Here is a 16,080-nt window from a genome sequence, read left to right on the forward strand (position 1 = left end):
GATTGCATTTGTGTGTTTTATTTCCTTATTCCTTTTTTTTTTACTTCTGTTCATCCCTTTGTATTTTGGATCAATGTTTATTACATTCTTAGTGCATTTGAGTTTCGATCAGTGTGTTATCAGTGTTTCCCCCCTGTCATGTCAGCCCTGATTTTCTATATTCCCTTGTCTTTTTCTTCCTCTGTAACTAGTCCCAGCTGTTTCTCATTCCTTTTGATTACCCCTGTGTGTGTGTGCATATAAATATTCTCTGTTGGATTCCTGCGTCGACTCCTGCTCTGTCCTTTTGTGTTCTTCACTGTTCCTGGTTCTCCTGAGTTGTGTTCTGGTTTGAATTTCTTTCATTAAACTGCCAAGCTCTTGTCAGAGCTTCTATCCAGCACTTACCATACAAATCATGACAGTAAAAGTGGCTTTTAAATACACATGAAAATATTGGGGCACAAACATGAAAACCAAGCAACACAGCAGACAGATAAGGAATATAGTTGTGGCAAAGTTCAAATAAAATATTATTCCACACTTTGAGACAGGTGTACACTGCAAACCTGGCATTGTGGATGAGTTACAAAAAGAAAACGCCGTAATTAGTGACATTGCTCATAAACGTGAAGATGTCATTCTTTTGGTGAAGCATGCTGTTGGAATGAAGAAGCTGTTCTAAGTGGAAGGAATGATTGATGGACTAAAATAAAATCTGCTAGAGGCTACAAAGTCGTTCACCTAGCCGCAGGACAACAACTCTAAACGTGGCCAGAGCCACACAGAATGATCCAGATCAAACTTTGCAAATTTTGAATCCCTCAGAAACAAAAGTCTTTGTTTGTAGCAGGACTTCACACATGCTTATTCTTTTAGCAATCCAAACCTATCATATTGTCACTGAAGTGATCACAGTTGCTTAGCATGAATTGTTAAGTGATAAGCAAAATGTAGAAGTGATCTCCAGCTGTGAAAACAGGTATTTCCGCCGTAAATCAGCAATGGACATGAAAATAAGGAGCATTGTGGACAATGATATTATAAATACATTTATATTAGAAATAAATGCCAATTTAATTGCTTATGAGATAATTTGTCACAATTTTAGCGAGCAGAAAACACATTGTTCTGTTGCTCTTCATGATTACGATCAAAAATGCAGTTGACACATCTTAAATGTTATTTAGTATGGCAGTCTATAATGTGTGTCATACACACTGGTATCCCAGGATGCCCCTCCATTCTGCCATAGATTTTGGCCCCAAACTGTTTTACTCTGTTCTCAGCAGGCTATGACAATCAAGTGGGAATGTCTCTCACTTTGGCTGGCCATACCCACTCATAGTGAGCTATGACAGCTGGGGATTACTGTGTCAAAAGTCCTATTTTTGCTGGTAAAATAGAAGACAAAATAATTTATTTTTGTAGGAACAAATGCAGACAATAGTAACCATATCTGCCACATTGACATTGTATGTCTCCCCTGTTAAAAGACATGTAAAAAGGTTTTGGAATAAAATATTATTTTATTTCCACATCATCACCTCCATCTGAAAAAGGCATTAAGGCTTTAATCAAAGTGAATTTATTCAGTGATGGAAAAAAAACTATCCCCATTCCTAGTGATATGTTAATTTAAAATAGTACCATTTTGATCAGAATGTTTTTATTTTCAATTATCTGGTAATGCCCCTTTACTGTTTACCCGACTCTTGTCTTATCCACTCTTCAAAGGGGGAAAGATGAGGCCGTCCAATAAAGGAATATAATACAAAACATTAATATTGGAAGTAATAAAGTAAAATAAAAATTTAAAAATGTAATCATCCATATTAGATGTAATGCTCAGTTATGTTTACATGTTATTTGAGAAGAGGTTTTGACCAGAATTTAGATGTTAGTTCAGTCAACTTCTATTCTCATTAATTTTCTGTGGCATATCACCTTTTCGTCTAGATTTAAAGGCACTAAGTGTTTCGGCCTTTTTACAATTTTCTGGAGGTTTGCTCCATTTTTGTGGTGCATAAAAGCTGAATGCTTATCAGACCCTATGCCTTCAAAAACGGTGACTGCTTTATTGCGGTAGAATACTTTTCTTAGCATTGGTGCCGAGTTTGAAATTTTAGCATCATGACAACTTTAATGTTCACAAAGCAATAATTAGAAAGTTTATAACAACTGCAACTGTGACAGCACACTGAGAATGATGCCAAGGGAGATACAAAGTGTGATGTCATATTAATGACATGAAAAATAAGTTACCTTTTAAACTTAAGCAAATCTTTTTTGTGGCATAGACCGCACTAGCAGCCATATTTATATTAACCCGCAGTGTTGTTTCAGTTGGCACAGGAGGCATACTGGTAAAAGTGTTTCTTTCCTTATGTAATTAAAACAATGAAGTCAATGGGTTTTAATGAGACTTCCTCTGCGAGTCTGAGCTGCGCTTGTTCCGTTTCCTGCCCTGTGCTTCTCCCCACCTTATCTCTTGGACCCCCTTGAGCATGGCGTTTTACATTTCTGTTTGTAAAACTGTCAACACATCCACTGGCTGTACTAACGTGTGATTTAGCGCCAGCAGAGACAAGGGATAGAGAGTGAAAGAGAGGGAACTGCATGAGATCTTGCACATTCTTAAAGTGGAAAACATTTTCACTGTTATCCTGTTCACTCCCGACTCACCACAATCAAATATGCCTATGCTTAAAGCTTCTTTAGCGCAGCTATAGTCACAACTTATTTTCCTTACTGTAGTAGTTTTTAATGTTACTTTGATGTCACTTTCAGGAACCCCCCGCCCCCCCCCCCAAAAAAAAAAACAGGTGGTCAGTAAAAGGTTCATGCTGTGACAGTAAATTTATTACATTATATTATTAGTTTTACATTTAAACAACTCTTGCTGTCAAAATAATCCAACATATTAATTATTGGAGTTATAATGATGGAATCTAAAACAATTATGACATATGAGTTTGACATGTAGACTTGAAGTAAAAATCCAAAATAACATCTTCAAAAAGTTGTTTTTGACAGTTATTTTTCTGCATATTTTAAAAATTATTTTGCTCTTAATAGAGAAAAAAACTAGAGGTATATTGGGCTGATATTAGCTGGTAATTAGTCCAGCTGTCGGCTACAGTAGGCATTTTGAAGTCAGCTGCTGAACATCCAGACATGCAGCTTGTAGCTGGACAATGCAAAGCGGTGTTAGCTTACAGAAACTGATGGGTTTTGGAAGGTCACTTTACAATACTGTAAAAGCAGATGCAATAAATCAATAGACAAATGTTGAGAACATTTGGTAGGTAAGAAGGACCAATACTGTGAATGACCTTGAATTTCTGCAGAAAAGTATTGAGGAATATTTTGAATTTACCAGGTGAAAAATGGAGTTAATAAACGACGGGGTTGAGATCCTAAAAACTATGGGAGCACCCCTGGGTCCATACCACAAACAAAGATAAAAGGAGGATCACAGGTGCCAATAACTTCAAAGATACAAGCAGCCAGTCAACTCTGGCGTGAGGACATGACGGCAAACAATGAGAGGCCAAGAATGGGGCCAAGAGTCTTAGCATGGAAGGACAGGACAGCGGTAACTCCATCAATTCAGGCAGAACTAATGAGTCACCACCATTTCCTTTTTCAGAAGAATTAAAAATCAGCATGCAAAACAGAGCATCACGCATCTACCAGACAAACAGCAACAAAATCATGACTCTAAAACAATGACACCAGAGAAAACACTTGTGCACTTTCTCTGGCATCTCATTAAAAGCACTTTAGATCGTGTATCTTTTTGCCCGACACCTTCTTCAGACACTCGGATTGTACCGATAAATTAAATTATGTTGTTTACAAGGAAGAAGATAGCAACATCTCAAGGCCTTTTCGACTTTGTTCCACTGGCAAAACAGAGAATTGGAAGAAGATGCTAAAATTTAATTGGATTAATGTGTGGAGCCGAATTGTGCGTGTGAAATTTACACCCGCCTCACTGCTGTCAAATCAGAAACCGTCCTGTCAATGCTAATAAGTACCTGGGGGAGGTGATTGCAGAACAAAACAAATAAGCGGCTTTGAATCCCAAAGTGAACTTCTATTTTTCTAAATCATGCAAAGCAAGAATTCAAGATAAAAGTGCAAAAAGGTTTCGATTTCGGATGGAAACTTTGCATGAACACCCAAATTGAAGTTTCTAGTTGAAACACAGGAATTGCTCATTTCAATCACAGAAATATGTCTACTGCTACTCAACTTGATGCTGGTATTTTTTTCCCCCTTTTTTTATTTTTAACTTTAATTTACACCTCTGCTTTTTCAGCTGGGGGAAGGCAAACTCAGTTGTCGTCCCTTCAGAGAGTTGCACTGGAAGAAGAACATTAGCTCATTTTAACGGCTGCTGTAATACTCTCTTCACCGGAGGGCCTCTGTTGGAAGCGCTTACTTTCTGCTAAAGCCTTTAGGAGACTCCCCTGTCAATAACAAGACAGTCACTTCATTATACCCTCACAAGTCACCCACTTATTATCTATTGTCCCCCAGCAGAGAAGGGAAAAAAAATAACAGTGCGTGGAGTCAGAAGGTACAATTTATTAATCATAAGACTCACCGTTGTGTCAAAATGTAATTTTCTGCTCCAGGACTGTAATGTGTAATTGTTTGATTTGATAACTAGAGGGACATGATGTACCCAGGGATAACGCCATCTCCTGCCTTACACAAATAGCCCAGACCTGGTGCCCGTTCTAATGTTTAAATTTAAGACAATGTGCGTTTCTTTGAGAAAGACCTGAAAGAGGAAAAGAGAAGTGAGAGTGCGATTGGTTGGTTGTTAAAAAAAGGGGATGTCAGAGGTGACAAAAGACATTACCACAACTATTACCAAATGTTAAGGCAGTAAAAGTAGAAAAGCAAAATGTCCAGTCTAATGTGAATTAAATCCAACCCAGGTTTATTTGTAAAGCACATTAGCCAACCAGCACAGGACCAAAGTGCTGTTAGGGTTTATATGTTAAAAACAACAACAACAAATTGAAGCTTAATATTATGGAGCATTAAAAGGTTGTTTATGTGAATTCTTTTAATATTTACTGTTACGTTACTGCGTTCATCGTTTCTCATCGTTAGAAGAAAGGACACTGTCCTGCATCTTCACTGAAACGCTTTTCAATCTGACTTTCTTTAACTTTCAGTTGCTGCATGCTCCCTTCCTCCGACTTAAAAAAAATTTTAAAGTTGCAACTTGGGAAAAAAAAAATAAAAAAAGAAATGGCACAACACTTCTGAGGGCCTTAATGTGTGAATCCACAGACACTTCTGCATGAGCGTAGTGGCTTGGTGCCGATTATAGTTGCACCAAATGTTGAATAGGACTTTCAAAAAACACATTCAGAAGAAGCTGTGAGAAATTCAATCACACCAGCGAATGCAAAAGGCTGACCACAGCCAACTAAATGAGAGGAGCAGAGAAGCCACACAAGCGGGCAACGGTAACTTCAGAAGAGGAAGGAGGACGCAGAGCAGCCAAACAAAGACAGACAAAAATAAAGATGCATGACTCTCATTGTAGCTTAGCCATTTCTTAAACAGATTTAAGAAATGAGATGTTTCTAAAAAAGGAGGGGATCTAATATTGTGAATGTTGAGAATTCCGACATAATAGTAACTCCTTTTTTTAAAAATAGAAAAAAAATGTCAACTGGAAAAATTTTACGCGGTTAGAGGCAAGGAGGCAGAGAGAGACAGCACAAGACCCCGGCAACCCCCTTTCACTTGTAACGATTACTCCCCTTCATTAAAACTGCTAGTAACCCTGTTAGGCTGGAATAGACTCACTACGGGTAATCGTGAAAACACTTTTAATCAACGCACAGCAACAGTAGAGACCTTGCTAGAATGCATTCACTCCAAATAAAGCAGCCTCTTTATAAACAGGCGCAGCAAAACAGCTAAGACCCTGATAAGACTCCTCACACTCTCCATGGCGAAACCTGCCTGTGAATGTCTCCTGACAGCTCCTTTAGCCCTTGTTAGAGAGAATCACTTCCTAATGATTCAACCCAAGCCTGGAAACATCAACAATCACAAAGTAACACTTGGGCGTTTAGTTTTAGACAGAGATGCTGTGATTAACTGGAGTCACCGATGTGCAGGAGCCAGACTCAAAACATTCAAATAAAATGTCACAAATGAGTCTGGGATGTGTAAGATTAAAGCATTGATAATAGGATATGTTTTATAGACAAAGCAGTAGACAAAAGCTGCGATTATTTTAAAAATAGATCAAAAAATCAATAAAACCTGATTAAGTTTAATAACATAAAAAAAATATTCTAAACATATATTTTTATTAGATTTCAAATGTTTCCTTTTTTTTTTTTTAAAAAAAGCCTCAAAATATTCAAAGTAATTTAAAACATAACTTGAAGTGTCACAGTTAATGTACTGGTGACGAGATATGTTTTGCAAATAAAATAATGGATTAATTGTACATGTTTGAAACATAATATAAAGGGAAAAAAAATCAGCAAAACCTAGTTTATTTTGATACCACTTTCAAAAAATGTTCTAAGCATATCTTTCTATTAATATTTGAAAACCGGCCCAGATAAAGTCATGTTGTTTACCATCTGATACCTCCGCACATCATTTTTAAAAGTCATTGTGCTCAATTCCTTTCTCAGCTCACACCCGTGAAAAGACAAAAACTGCCACCTCTGCGCGCTCGGTGGATGACACAAATGTATGCATGCTCTCGCTCATTGGCACCCACACTTGCGTGCACACACACGAGCACACACCGGCATGCATGCACACACACATCCACGCAGACACAAACAAGGCAGATGACACATGGTATATCAGCAGGCGCAGTTCTTTTGTCCTCTTGCTAGTTTTAGCAAAACAACTACTCTTGGAACACATTCTGCTTTTGTTTGAAAGATATATGAAGCTATTGTAAAAATATTGCTAGTATGAGGGTAATATTTTCCACAGTGTTAGCACTGTCTCATTAAAACAGAGCTTTCTACTGTGGGTTTACCATCCCAATGACTGAATTTATACATGAGACAAATGTAAAAGCATAACAGTTGGACATTGCTGCATTTTCTAGTGGCCAAGGGAAATTGTGACAAAAATCAACCTGCGATTTAAACTGTTCTGGGTCCTTGTCTGTGACTCAGAGGGGCTTACTCTTACTCACAGCAGCAGTGGCTGTATTTTGGCAAATATCTGCCATGTGGTTTTTGAACTTTGCCTGAGCTTTCAATCATTCTCTCAGCAGGCGGAGTTTGAGTCATGGAATTATCATTTTTAACAGGTATGATTCAGTGGCGATGAGCAGGCATGCATGTGCAAAAAAGCAAGTGCACAAATGAAAGAAAAATGAAATGTTCTCTTGCATATTTATGCAATAGGCATTCTTTAACTGCAGAAAAAAATGACATTCTAATCCACTTTTCTGCTTGTTTAGTGCTGCTACTCATGCTCAGAACAAATAGATCTCATCCAGCAAAGTCTGATCCTGCAGTTGCTGTGACTTCTTCATCCTGGGTGTGAGAAATGTGCAGCTCAAGGTGCTACACTGTGACCGGCCTGGACTGTTGTGCACCTTCCCAGTAACTGCAACAACTTCACCAAGTGGCCATGTGACCGTGTTGTTCCTTTGTAACCACGGAAGTGGTAGATGCAATAAGTGCTGAAAATAAAACATAAAAAAATTCTTACTATGTCTGACATAGATCATATAAAGAAAATAAGACATTTTCTAAAAAACTAGACCTGGAGGGCAAATAGATTTTTATTCTCTCTATCTTTTGACAGCAAAGAAATATCACAAAGTAGATTCAGTTTTTATAAAAATTCTGGCTTTGGGCAGCGCAAGTTGAACATGAGTTCAGATCTTTAGATATTACCCAAAGAAAGCAGAACAAACTTGTGTATATGTTGCATCAGTCTTTAAAACTGTTGACTCTGGCTACTAGAGAGGAATTTTAGGTTCCCTAGAGTGCAGCACACCATTACAACAAATAGAAACCTTCACTTACCTCAAGGTCTTTCTGTTTGAATCAACCTTTCTTTCAAGAAACGAATGCGATCAGCCTTAAAGATGGTTCAGATTCAGGTTTAAATGAACTCTATTCTCACTACAACACTGCCCTGATGTCCAAAAACATTTAGACATTATAGAGTGCTAAAGTACAAATTTGTGACAAAAAGCACCAAAAAGGTTTATAAAAATCAACGTCAAACTGTTGAACAGTTTTCAAGAACGGCCCTGTTTCGCTTACTCTTGATGTAAAGTCTCAAAGTGCCCCCTAGTGGGCGTTTCCTGTCTGTACCCTGTGCTAGAGGCCTGGTGGACGTCTGACCTCACAATAAGGTCTTTTTAGTTCACTGTGCTAATTAAGAGGCCATTTTCATCGTGGTATTAGTTGTTCTTTGTGCCATAACAAACTGCTAAGTGTCTGTGTGGGTAAACTGACTTCACAAATAACAAAATGCTCCAAAATCACATTTATTAGCTGCTGCTATGTGCGCCAGAGTTAAATTAGGTGGTAAAACTCATACTAAGGTAAAACTATAAAAAATTCCAAGTGGAAGTCTTATTTTAGTTCAGAAAATGCTTTTGGCAATTAAAGTCTGTTCCCATATTTGAGGCCACAGTGAAGCCATAAATACCTATACAGGACTGCAAAGCTAAATGCAAAGCAAATTTGCCATATTCCATTTGGAAAACTGTACATCAAGCCACATGGAGCACAAAGACAGAGTTGGACAGCCTGAGCGAAGCAGCCTGATAAGACAGTGTGTCGTCCCATCTTTCCATAACTCCTTCCCACAACACAACCTGGCACCTTGTTCCACTGGCTGGCCCTGAAGGAAAACAATTACCAGGGAGGCGGAACAACAATAACCAGAAAACATCTGCTGGTGCCGGCGGGGCCCGTCAGCATGTCTGATTGTTTGTCCCTGCTGGCTTACACAGAGGAATATGGCTGAAGGGGCCTGAGTCTCCCTGCTTTAACCAGCAGCCTGTCCGCCTGCCGGTGCACCTGCCTCTCCCGCTGCTGGTCTGCCTGCTCTGGCAGCAGCGGCTCTGTTAGAACAGACGAGGATCGGCCTGTTGGAGCAGTTGTTCATTTGGGTGAAGTCCCTCCTGCTTGGATGAGATGATGCATCAGAATGCTTTCTGCTCTAAGATGTGGCACACAAAGACAATGGAGATGACCAAATGGACCAGCATCCCTATGATGCTGTTATCATGTTATATCTCTGAACAACAGATGGGAATGCTCCATGTTTGGGGTAAACAAAGAGCCAAGTCAGATTATCAAACATGGAACAGAGAGTGATAAATGATTCATTAACCATAAATAATGGTGGAAACATGAAATAAAACACCAATGTCTCAACTTAAATCTGTAGTCTGCCTTTAAAAAGTAATATCAAGGAGGATTTGTCAGACATACTCTAGACTCTGAGCGTTTAATGAGTTTATGTTGCCACCTTGTGGCCATTACTAAATCCCACTATAAATATCCCACCAGTAGTTCTAAGAAAATGGTGTCTAAGAAATATTTAGTCAGCATAATTATTGCAATTTCATATTCTATGCTGTGTTTATCTAACTATTCTAAGTAAGAACAATAGAAAGGTGCTCCTTATTTTTACCAAACATATGCTACGTCGTTTTAAAGTTAAACAAATGCTTTCTTTTTATTCTTGCATCATTTTGTACCCTCCATTTGTTGCCATAAAACGCAGGTAGTATTACTACATTTGTTTTTAGAGGGTGAGAAGGAAAAAAAGTAAACAATATCTTGCCTGGTCATTAGTGGATGAATAATATGTCAGTGATTTAAAAGCAGGAAGTGGACATGATGTACTTTGCAGAACAACATAACATTAGGAATGTTTTCCTCATTAATTTTTAAAACCAGCAATTTCAATTAAAGGAAAGAATTACACAACTTTAGGCAAGATCATGTTATTTGTTTTACTGACAATTTTTATTACTTCTGCTTTTACAATGACCAGCAGTATTCATTTTGTAGAGCTAAATGAATGCTGCTGTAAAAAGTTCAATTGTAAAAATGTAACTTTTTACAATTTCTCACATTAAAACCACAACTTCAATGAATCCTATAGGCAAGTAACGCATAACAGAGAAGCTGAAGGAAAATGGAACATACCTTTCAACATTTTTCACAAGTAAAAACTTTAAGTGTGACTTGTATTTGTATTCAGTTCAATTCAGTCCAATCCACCTAAGAAAACAGAGCACCAGCCATATCTGGAATATGTAATAAAAGTCCACTTGTGTGTAATTTAATATAAATCCATCTGTACTGTCAAGGCCTAACACGCAGTAGATAAAATGATGGTTATAAAATAATATCCCAGGCATTACATATCTTGTTAATTTCTATCTAAACCATTTTCTGGAAATGAAAAATGTAAGAAACATCAGATAACCTTCAGATATCTAAAGCTCAGGTGGAAAAATCTGCTGATAAATGTTAGTCATGTCCTACACAAATATGACCTCAATGGAATAATGGCACAAAGAAACAACAAACTTGTGGATAAGAGTGCTCTGGGCAGATAAAATCATAATGCATCTTTTTAGCCAACTTACAAAAAGTCAAAATTTGGTGGTGGCAGCACCGTGATGTGGGAAGGCAGGGACATAAAAGCAGCTCAGAGTTAAAAGAAAGATGGATTTTGCTTAGTACAAGGTAATCCTGGAGGACAATATGATGAAGTCTGACATTGGTTGACCATCAAGTAGGATGATGAGCGTAAAGAAACACCCAGAGCTACAATAGGATGGTTTAGATCAAACAATATTCACTCAAGTCCACACCTGAAACATAGGCATTTCTTTATGTTTACAGAAACTACACTTCTTGGTTAAATAACATTTGTAATTTAAATCTCCCGATGGTATGAATAACTGTGGGATTAACTTTGTACCAGTGCTGACCTGAGCTTCACCTCAAGCCTTTACATTGGCCCCTCCCACTGTCCGGAGCTTTCGCTACCTTTAATTACAAGAACTACAATAGGAAACAGTAAAAAAAATACTCGCAGTCAGTAGGAACACAAGAGATTTTGCACTTTTATTTGACTCAGAAAAAGAGGGAATAAATAGTGTTGTAACACAAACTCATTAAAGATGTGTTCGCTCGAATGGTGGATATTCCAGAGAGCCCCTGAACGCAGCATGCTTGACACTAGCTCGGTGTATCAGTTCGGTGGGAGGAGCTGAAGGAGGGATTGTTTAGTGACAGCTCTCGGGGACACGCCCGGCGTGACAGCGGCAGCACCAGCGGCGTCGAGCAGTGCGGCTCTGACAACTCCCTCCGCTGCAAATAAAGCCCCGAAGCATAGCCCATTAAAGCCTCCCGGCACGGTTCTTTTTGACGGACTAACTTCTCACACAACTTAATGAAGTGCTCGCTCATTGTTGTGCCCAGGACTGCTACTGTGGCTTTCCGCGTCAGAGCAACAACAGAGATGTAAACGCCAAATTGCACTACCGCATCTTCCTCTTCATATGCTTTCTGACATAACGAGGAGCCGAGAAGTGACAGAGGTATTTTGGGCGTTCTTTTTGGTGACTTGTTTATGTTGCTGTGCCGTTTAAAGCCATTGTAATAAAACAGACACGCTGGGAGCTGCGTTAAAAACAGCGGCAACGGTTTTCATAAAGTCGGTGCAAGCTTAGCACCCACATATCTGCTCGAGTCTTCCTTAAATGTCTCGCACTGGGCCTCACTTTTAAAGACTTAACAACTGTTAATGTCTTTTATAGGTCACAAAACTTTAAAAGTAGGTCTTTTGATTTCTACCCCTCTGTAAATTAGCGCATCGCACTTGTTGCCTCGCAAGCACTGATTAAAATGTCCAGCAGGTGTGTTAACCTGCGCTGACATAAATGTTCTCAAGGTGCTGCAATGTTAAAACACTTAGTTAAAACTCATTTGAGAGCTGTATTTATGAGACTGTTTAGGTAATTAATTGCTCCAGAATGCAGACCGAAATTTTTTTCCCCTTATTTTATCCGGATATTTTTAATTCTGCACTTATTTTGACCTCTTTTAGTATACTTTATATACCGCTGCTAAAACTTAAGAGTTAAATTGTAACTAAGTGAATATGTTTAAAGCTATTTTATTTTTTATTTAAGAGTATGATGTTCCATCTGTACTCGGATGTTTTGCATTCAACTCTTCAGCTCTATGTTAATGCACACATCTCTTGATAAGGAGTTTCTCAAACATGCTTATCTTTGCTCAGTAGGGGAAAAAAAATGCAGTTTATGCTTCCTGAAGTGATGGTGTGGCATCATCTTTAATACTCGGATCAGCTGCAGCATTGTGCCTTCGAGCTAGTAGTGAATCATTTGGTGCCATGAGTTGAACCTTCTTTTAAGGTAGCTGAGTTAAAAATGAAGCTGATCTAAAAGTGCAATTAGTTGCAGTCCCCTGACTGTACACTAGAGGCTGATTAAGTGAAGTAAGCCAGTTCTCAGAGGTTGCAGATTTTCTTGACAAAAATATCAAAGGATACTCGTGCTTCCACTGCAGCCTTGCATCTATTAAGGGCTTGACAAATTAGTAATCTGATCTATGATAAAACATTTACCTCAATTATGATTGTCTGCTGCAAGAGGACAGAGCAGTTAAGCTAGATTTATACAGGAGAACATCCACACTAGCTATTTCCACTCCAAGACAATTAATAGTACATATTTGTACAAATTTGTGCTGTGATGTGAATGCTGTTTTTGGACTATTTAACTACTAACAAAAAAGAGAACATTGCCTAACACCTTTCCTTAATCTTGTTGGTTTTATTATTCCCTCTCAGACCTTTCAGCTGCAGGCCTTTGTGCTGATTCATTTCCCTTGTGGCTGGACGAGACATGAATGAGTTTGTTATTCTGCAATAGACCCTAAAGTAAAGTGAAAACATTTTATATGCAGTGAGTCTTGAGCCTGATATCTTGAGCCGTTCAAGACCAAAGGTGGGTTGTAATGCGTTGCATGTATTACTTTGAAAATATATATTTAAAAGTAGTTTAACAGGACCATACCTCATAATATGGCAGTTCCAATTACAAATAAACATTTTGAAAATTAAAATGAATTTATTTTAGTTACTCCTCTTACCTTCATTAGGTAAAAACAAGCATGTTTGAACCAAACATGCACAGAAGCAAATAAACATCAACGTAAATTATGGCATTGATTTGAAAAATTTAATGTGGTGAAAAATTGAGATCTGAAAACTTGTTTCTTGCGATGTAATTCATCTTTTAAGAATGTTAATTAGTTATTGTATTATTTAAAAATTCCAGATTTTGTTTCATAATTTTGTGTCAAATTACATCTTTAAAAAAAACTAAACCAGGCAAGACAGTCAGATATTAATACTTTAGTTGTCTTTTCATCAAATAGATTTTTTTCTTGTTTACATTTTTTTAGATAGCTATTTTTTAAATTCTGCACTCAAGTAAAAAACTTATTCTTACTTATGGTGAGTAGCCAAAAACTGCACTCAAGTAAGAATAGCTTTCTTACTTTGTGAGTCTTAGCTTTGTGAGTGCTAAGACTCACAAAGCTATTCTTACTTGAGTGCAGTTTTTGGCTACTCACCACACTTCTTTTCAAGACTCAAAATTGCAGAGTTGTTATAGAACATTGTCCTCTCCCACCCTGAAGATGAAGAATATGGCACAACCACAAACCTACCAGAACATGACCACAAATCTGACATTTATAGAACAGTGCCAAGACGTTTGTAGGTTTCCCAGAAGCCATGAAATAAACTGGAATAATCAGACATTTTTGCTTACATGCAAAACATTTGCTAGCACTTCACACCACCCGGAACACACCGTCCCCACCTTTAAAGATGGTCATGGCACAATCATGCTGTGGGGATGATTCTTTTCAGCAGGCCCTGAACTATTTTGCAAAGTTTGGTCCAGATTTCCAGTCTGTAGATGTACAGACCTGATTGAGATGCAGCCCAAAAAACTTGCACATTTAACTTTATCAGAAAGTGGTTCTACAATGCAGTGAATCAAGAAAAAAAAACAAACTTAAAACCATTGTTTATGATTCTGCACTTTATAATTACAAACTTCTTACAGTTATAAAATATATTGAAGTTTGTTGCTGTAACATGAAAATCTGGGAAAAATGTCTGGGGCTATGAAGCCTGGTACAGGGCACAGTACTCCTAAACGAACTGTAATTAGGCAGAGATTAAAATTATAACTGGCAGACTGTATAGAAGGTTTTCTGCTGGCTGCTGCTCTATTTATTTCTCCCCTTCACCTCACAGCCTTTACTCAGGATACATTTTAGGCTTGAAACAAGGTGACCTCTCTCATTTTGGCAAAGGCTCTGCCTTTACTCTCAGGAAAAGTATCTTTCTGTATCCTGATTGTGAGTGCCACTTTCTTTTCTGCTTTCCTCTTCTTTTCTGATTACGTTTAAAATTCATGGAAAATATGAATGTGTTGTGCTCACTAATAATGATGGCCACAACCCTTTATATGAGCATGTTGTCCTTGTTTTCATGCGGAATCTTTCCGAATGCGTCACCCCTTTCTTTGAGTTCTAACACGATAAAGGTCAATGAAATGTTTAGTGACTCTAAATAAACAAGCACAAAACTGGACTAATTTAGGCAATTATTGCAACTTGTATAAAAGTTATAGGGGTTTTTTTTTATAGGAAATGAAAAGTGCTGCTAGAATTCTGCAATAGTGAACAATCTTGTTCGCATCTTTTGCCTGCAAATCTGTTGCATCTCATCTTTTATTGTTTAGGCAGAGGAAGATGGAGGTCCAAAGTGGTGTTCAGCAGCCAGAACCCTGCCCACTGGACTCTCCTCAGTCAGTGGCCAGTCAGCAGAATGAAGCGAAAGACGGACAGATGGATACGAGTGGCCGGACTTCCGCTGACAACCAAAGCAAGGACACACACCCAGCAAGCCAGAAAGATGACAAAAAAGTAAGTTTACGACTCCCCCACCTATGCACATCTGCTCTCCCCGTGCTGCGTCTGGGTGTGCACATACATGTTTGTTGAGTGATTACATCCTGTCTGTCCTCCACATCCCCACTGACTCATTCAGCATGTTATCTCTTGGAGTGCTGAAAGGCAAAGCTGCAATGAGAGTGGTGTGTTTTGTAGTTTTAAGTGATGTCAAGCATTTTGTGTTAGAATTATCAAGTGCTGGAAGGACCTGTTTGCACACTGCTGCTGTTACAAGAAAAGTGAAACTGTTGCTCTAGTGCCTCAGCGGTTTCAAAGGAAGTAGGTAATGTGTTGTTATGTTGCTATAAGAACCAATCAGAGCAAACTCAGAACCACAGCCACAGTGTGCACCTTTTAAATTGCTTACTTTTATATGCAGACCGAAGTGGCTTTTACAGTCGCCACATGTGAGCACTGACTCACATTTTCAGATATATCAAGGCTCTGCCATCTTGGAGCCCTCGGCACATCCAAAAGTGACAGTGAAATTCTCGCTGGCTGTGCTCCATCTCAAGGGCATCAATCATGTTTGCCTGGCAAGAGCCAGAACCTCTTTCCGTCAATCAGCCCGAGAGGCTCTGTATGCCTTGGAGCAGAGAAGAGACAGAGGCAGCATAAACACAACAGATATGGGAAAACGTTCTTGAGAAGGCTGGACTGAATGCCAGCCGGCATAAGTACTGGCAGCTCTGATTGGAGGGCTTGTCATGGCTTGCACTATTATTTCTGAATCTTTTAGAAGTAATCTATGTTGGGTTTTTTCATATATATTGTAGAGGGAGCTGCAACCTTTATACTGCAGAGAAACCTTTGCAGTATGAAGCAAAGGTTCATACTGCAAACCTTCTCTGGCTTCCCATTCAAAGGACTAAATCATGAGAAGATTATATACATTCATACCAGTTATACAACAAATTATACATTAAATTACATTCTCTTTTTCTCAGATCCTTCCTTCTTAATTTTCTACCATTAAACTCTTTTCAATAGGCTGGATCATAAAAGGAAGAGAATCGCATCCTCAACTTTGTAA

At 38.4% G+C, this 16,080-nt stretch overlaps 1 protein-coding gene across 4 annotated transcripts in view; it reads left to right on the forward strand.

Moving 5' to 3' along the window:
- Positions 1 to 11,289: 11,289 nt before the first annotated feature.
- Positions 11,290 to 16,080, forward strand: part of rbms3 (RNA binding motif, single stranded interacting protein) — a 324,043-nt gene continuing 319,252 nt past the window's right edge. For 2 of the 4 annotated variants that reach the window (XM_028035464.1, XM_028035459.1), the window contains exons 1-2: positions 11,291 to 11,587; positions 14,837 to 15,020. In XM_028035464.1, the coding sequence (XP_027891265.1) occupies positions 14,847 to 15,020 (174 nt within the window). In that variant the 5' untranslated portion in view covers positions 11,291 to 11,587; positions 14,837 to 14,846. Of the gene's footprint in view, positions 11,588 to 12,864; positions 13,022 to 14,836; positions 15,021 to 16,080 lie in introns of all 4 variants that reach the window. The other 2 variants (XM_028035462.1, XM_028035463.1) reach the window with 2 other exon arrangements.

This window comes from Xiphophorus couchianus, chromosome 13, assembly GCF_001444195.1.
Source record: "Xiphophorus couchianus chromosome 13, X_couchianus-1.0, whole genome shotgun sequence".
In the NCBI taxonomy this organism is placed as follows: Eukaryota; Metazoa; Chordata; class Actinopteri; order Cyprinodontiformes; family Poeciliidae; genus Xiphophorus; species Xiphophorus couchianus.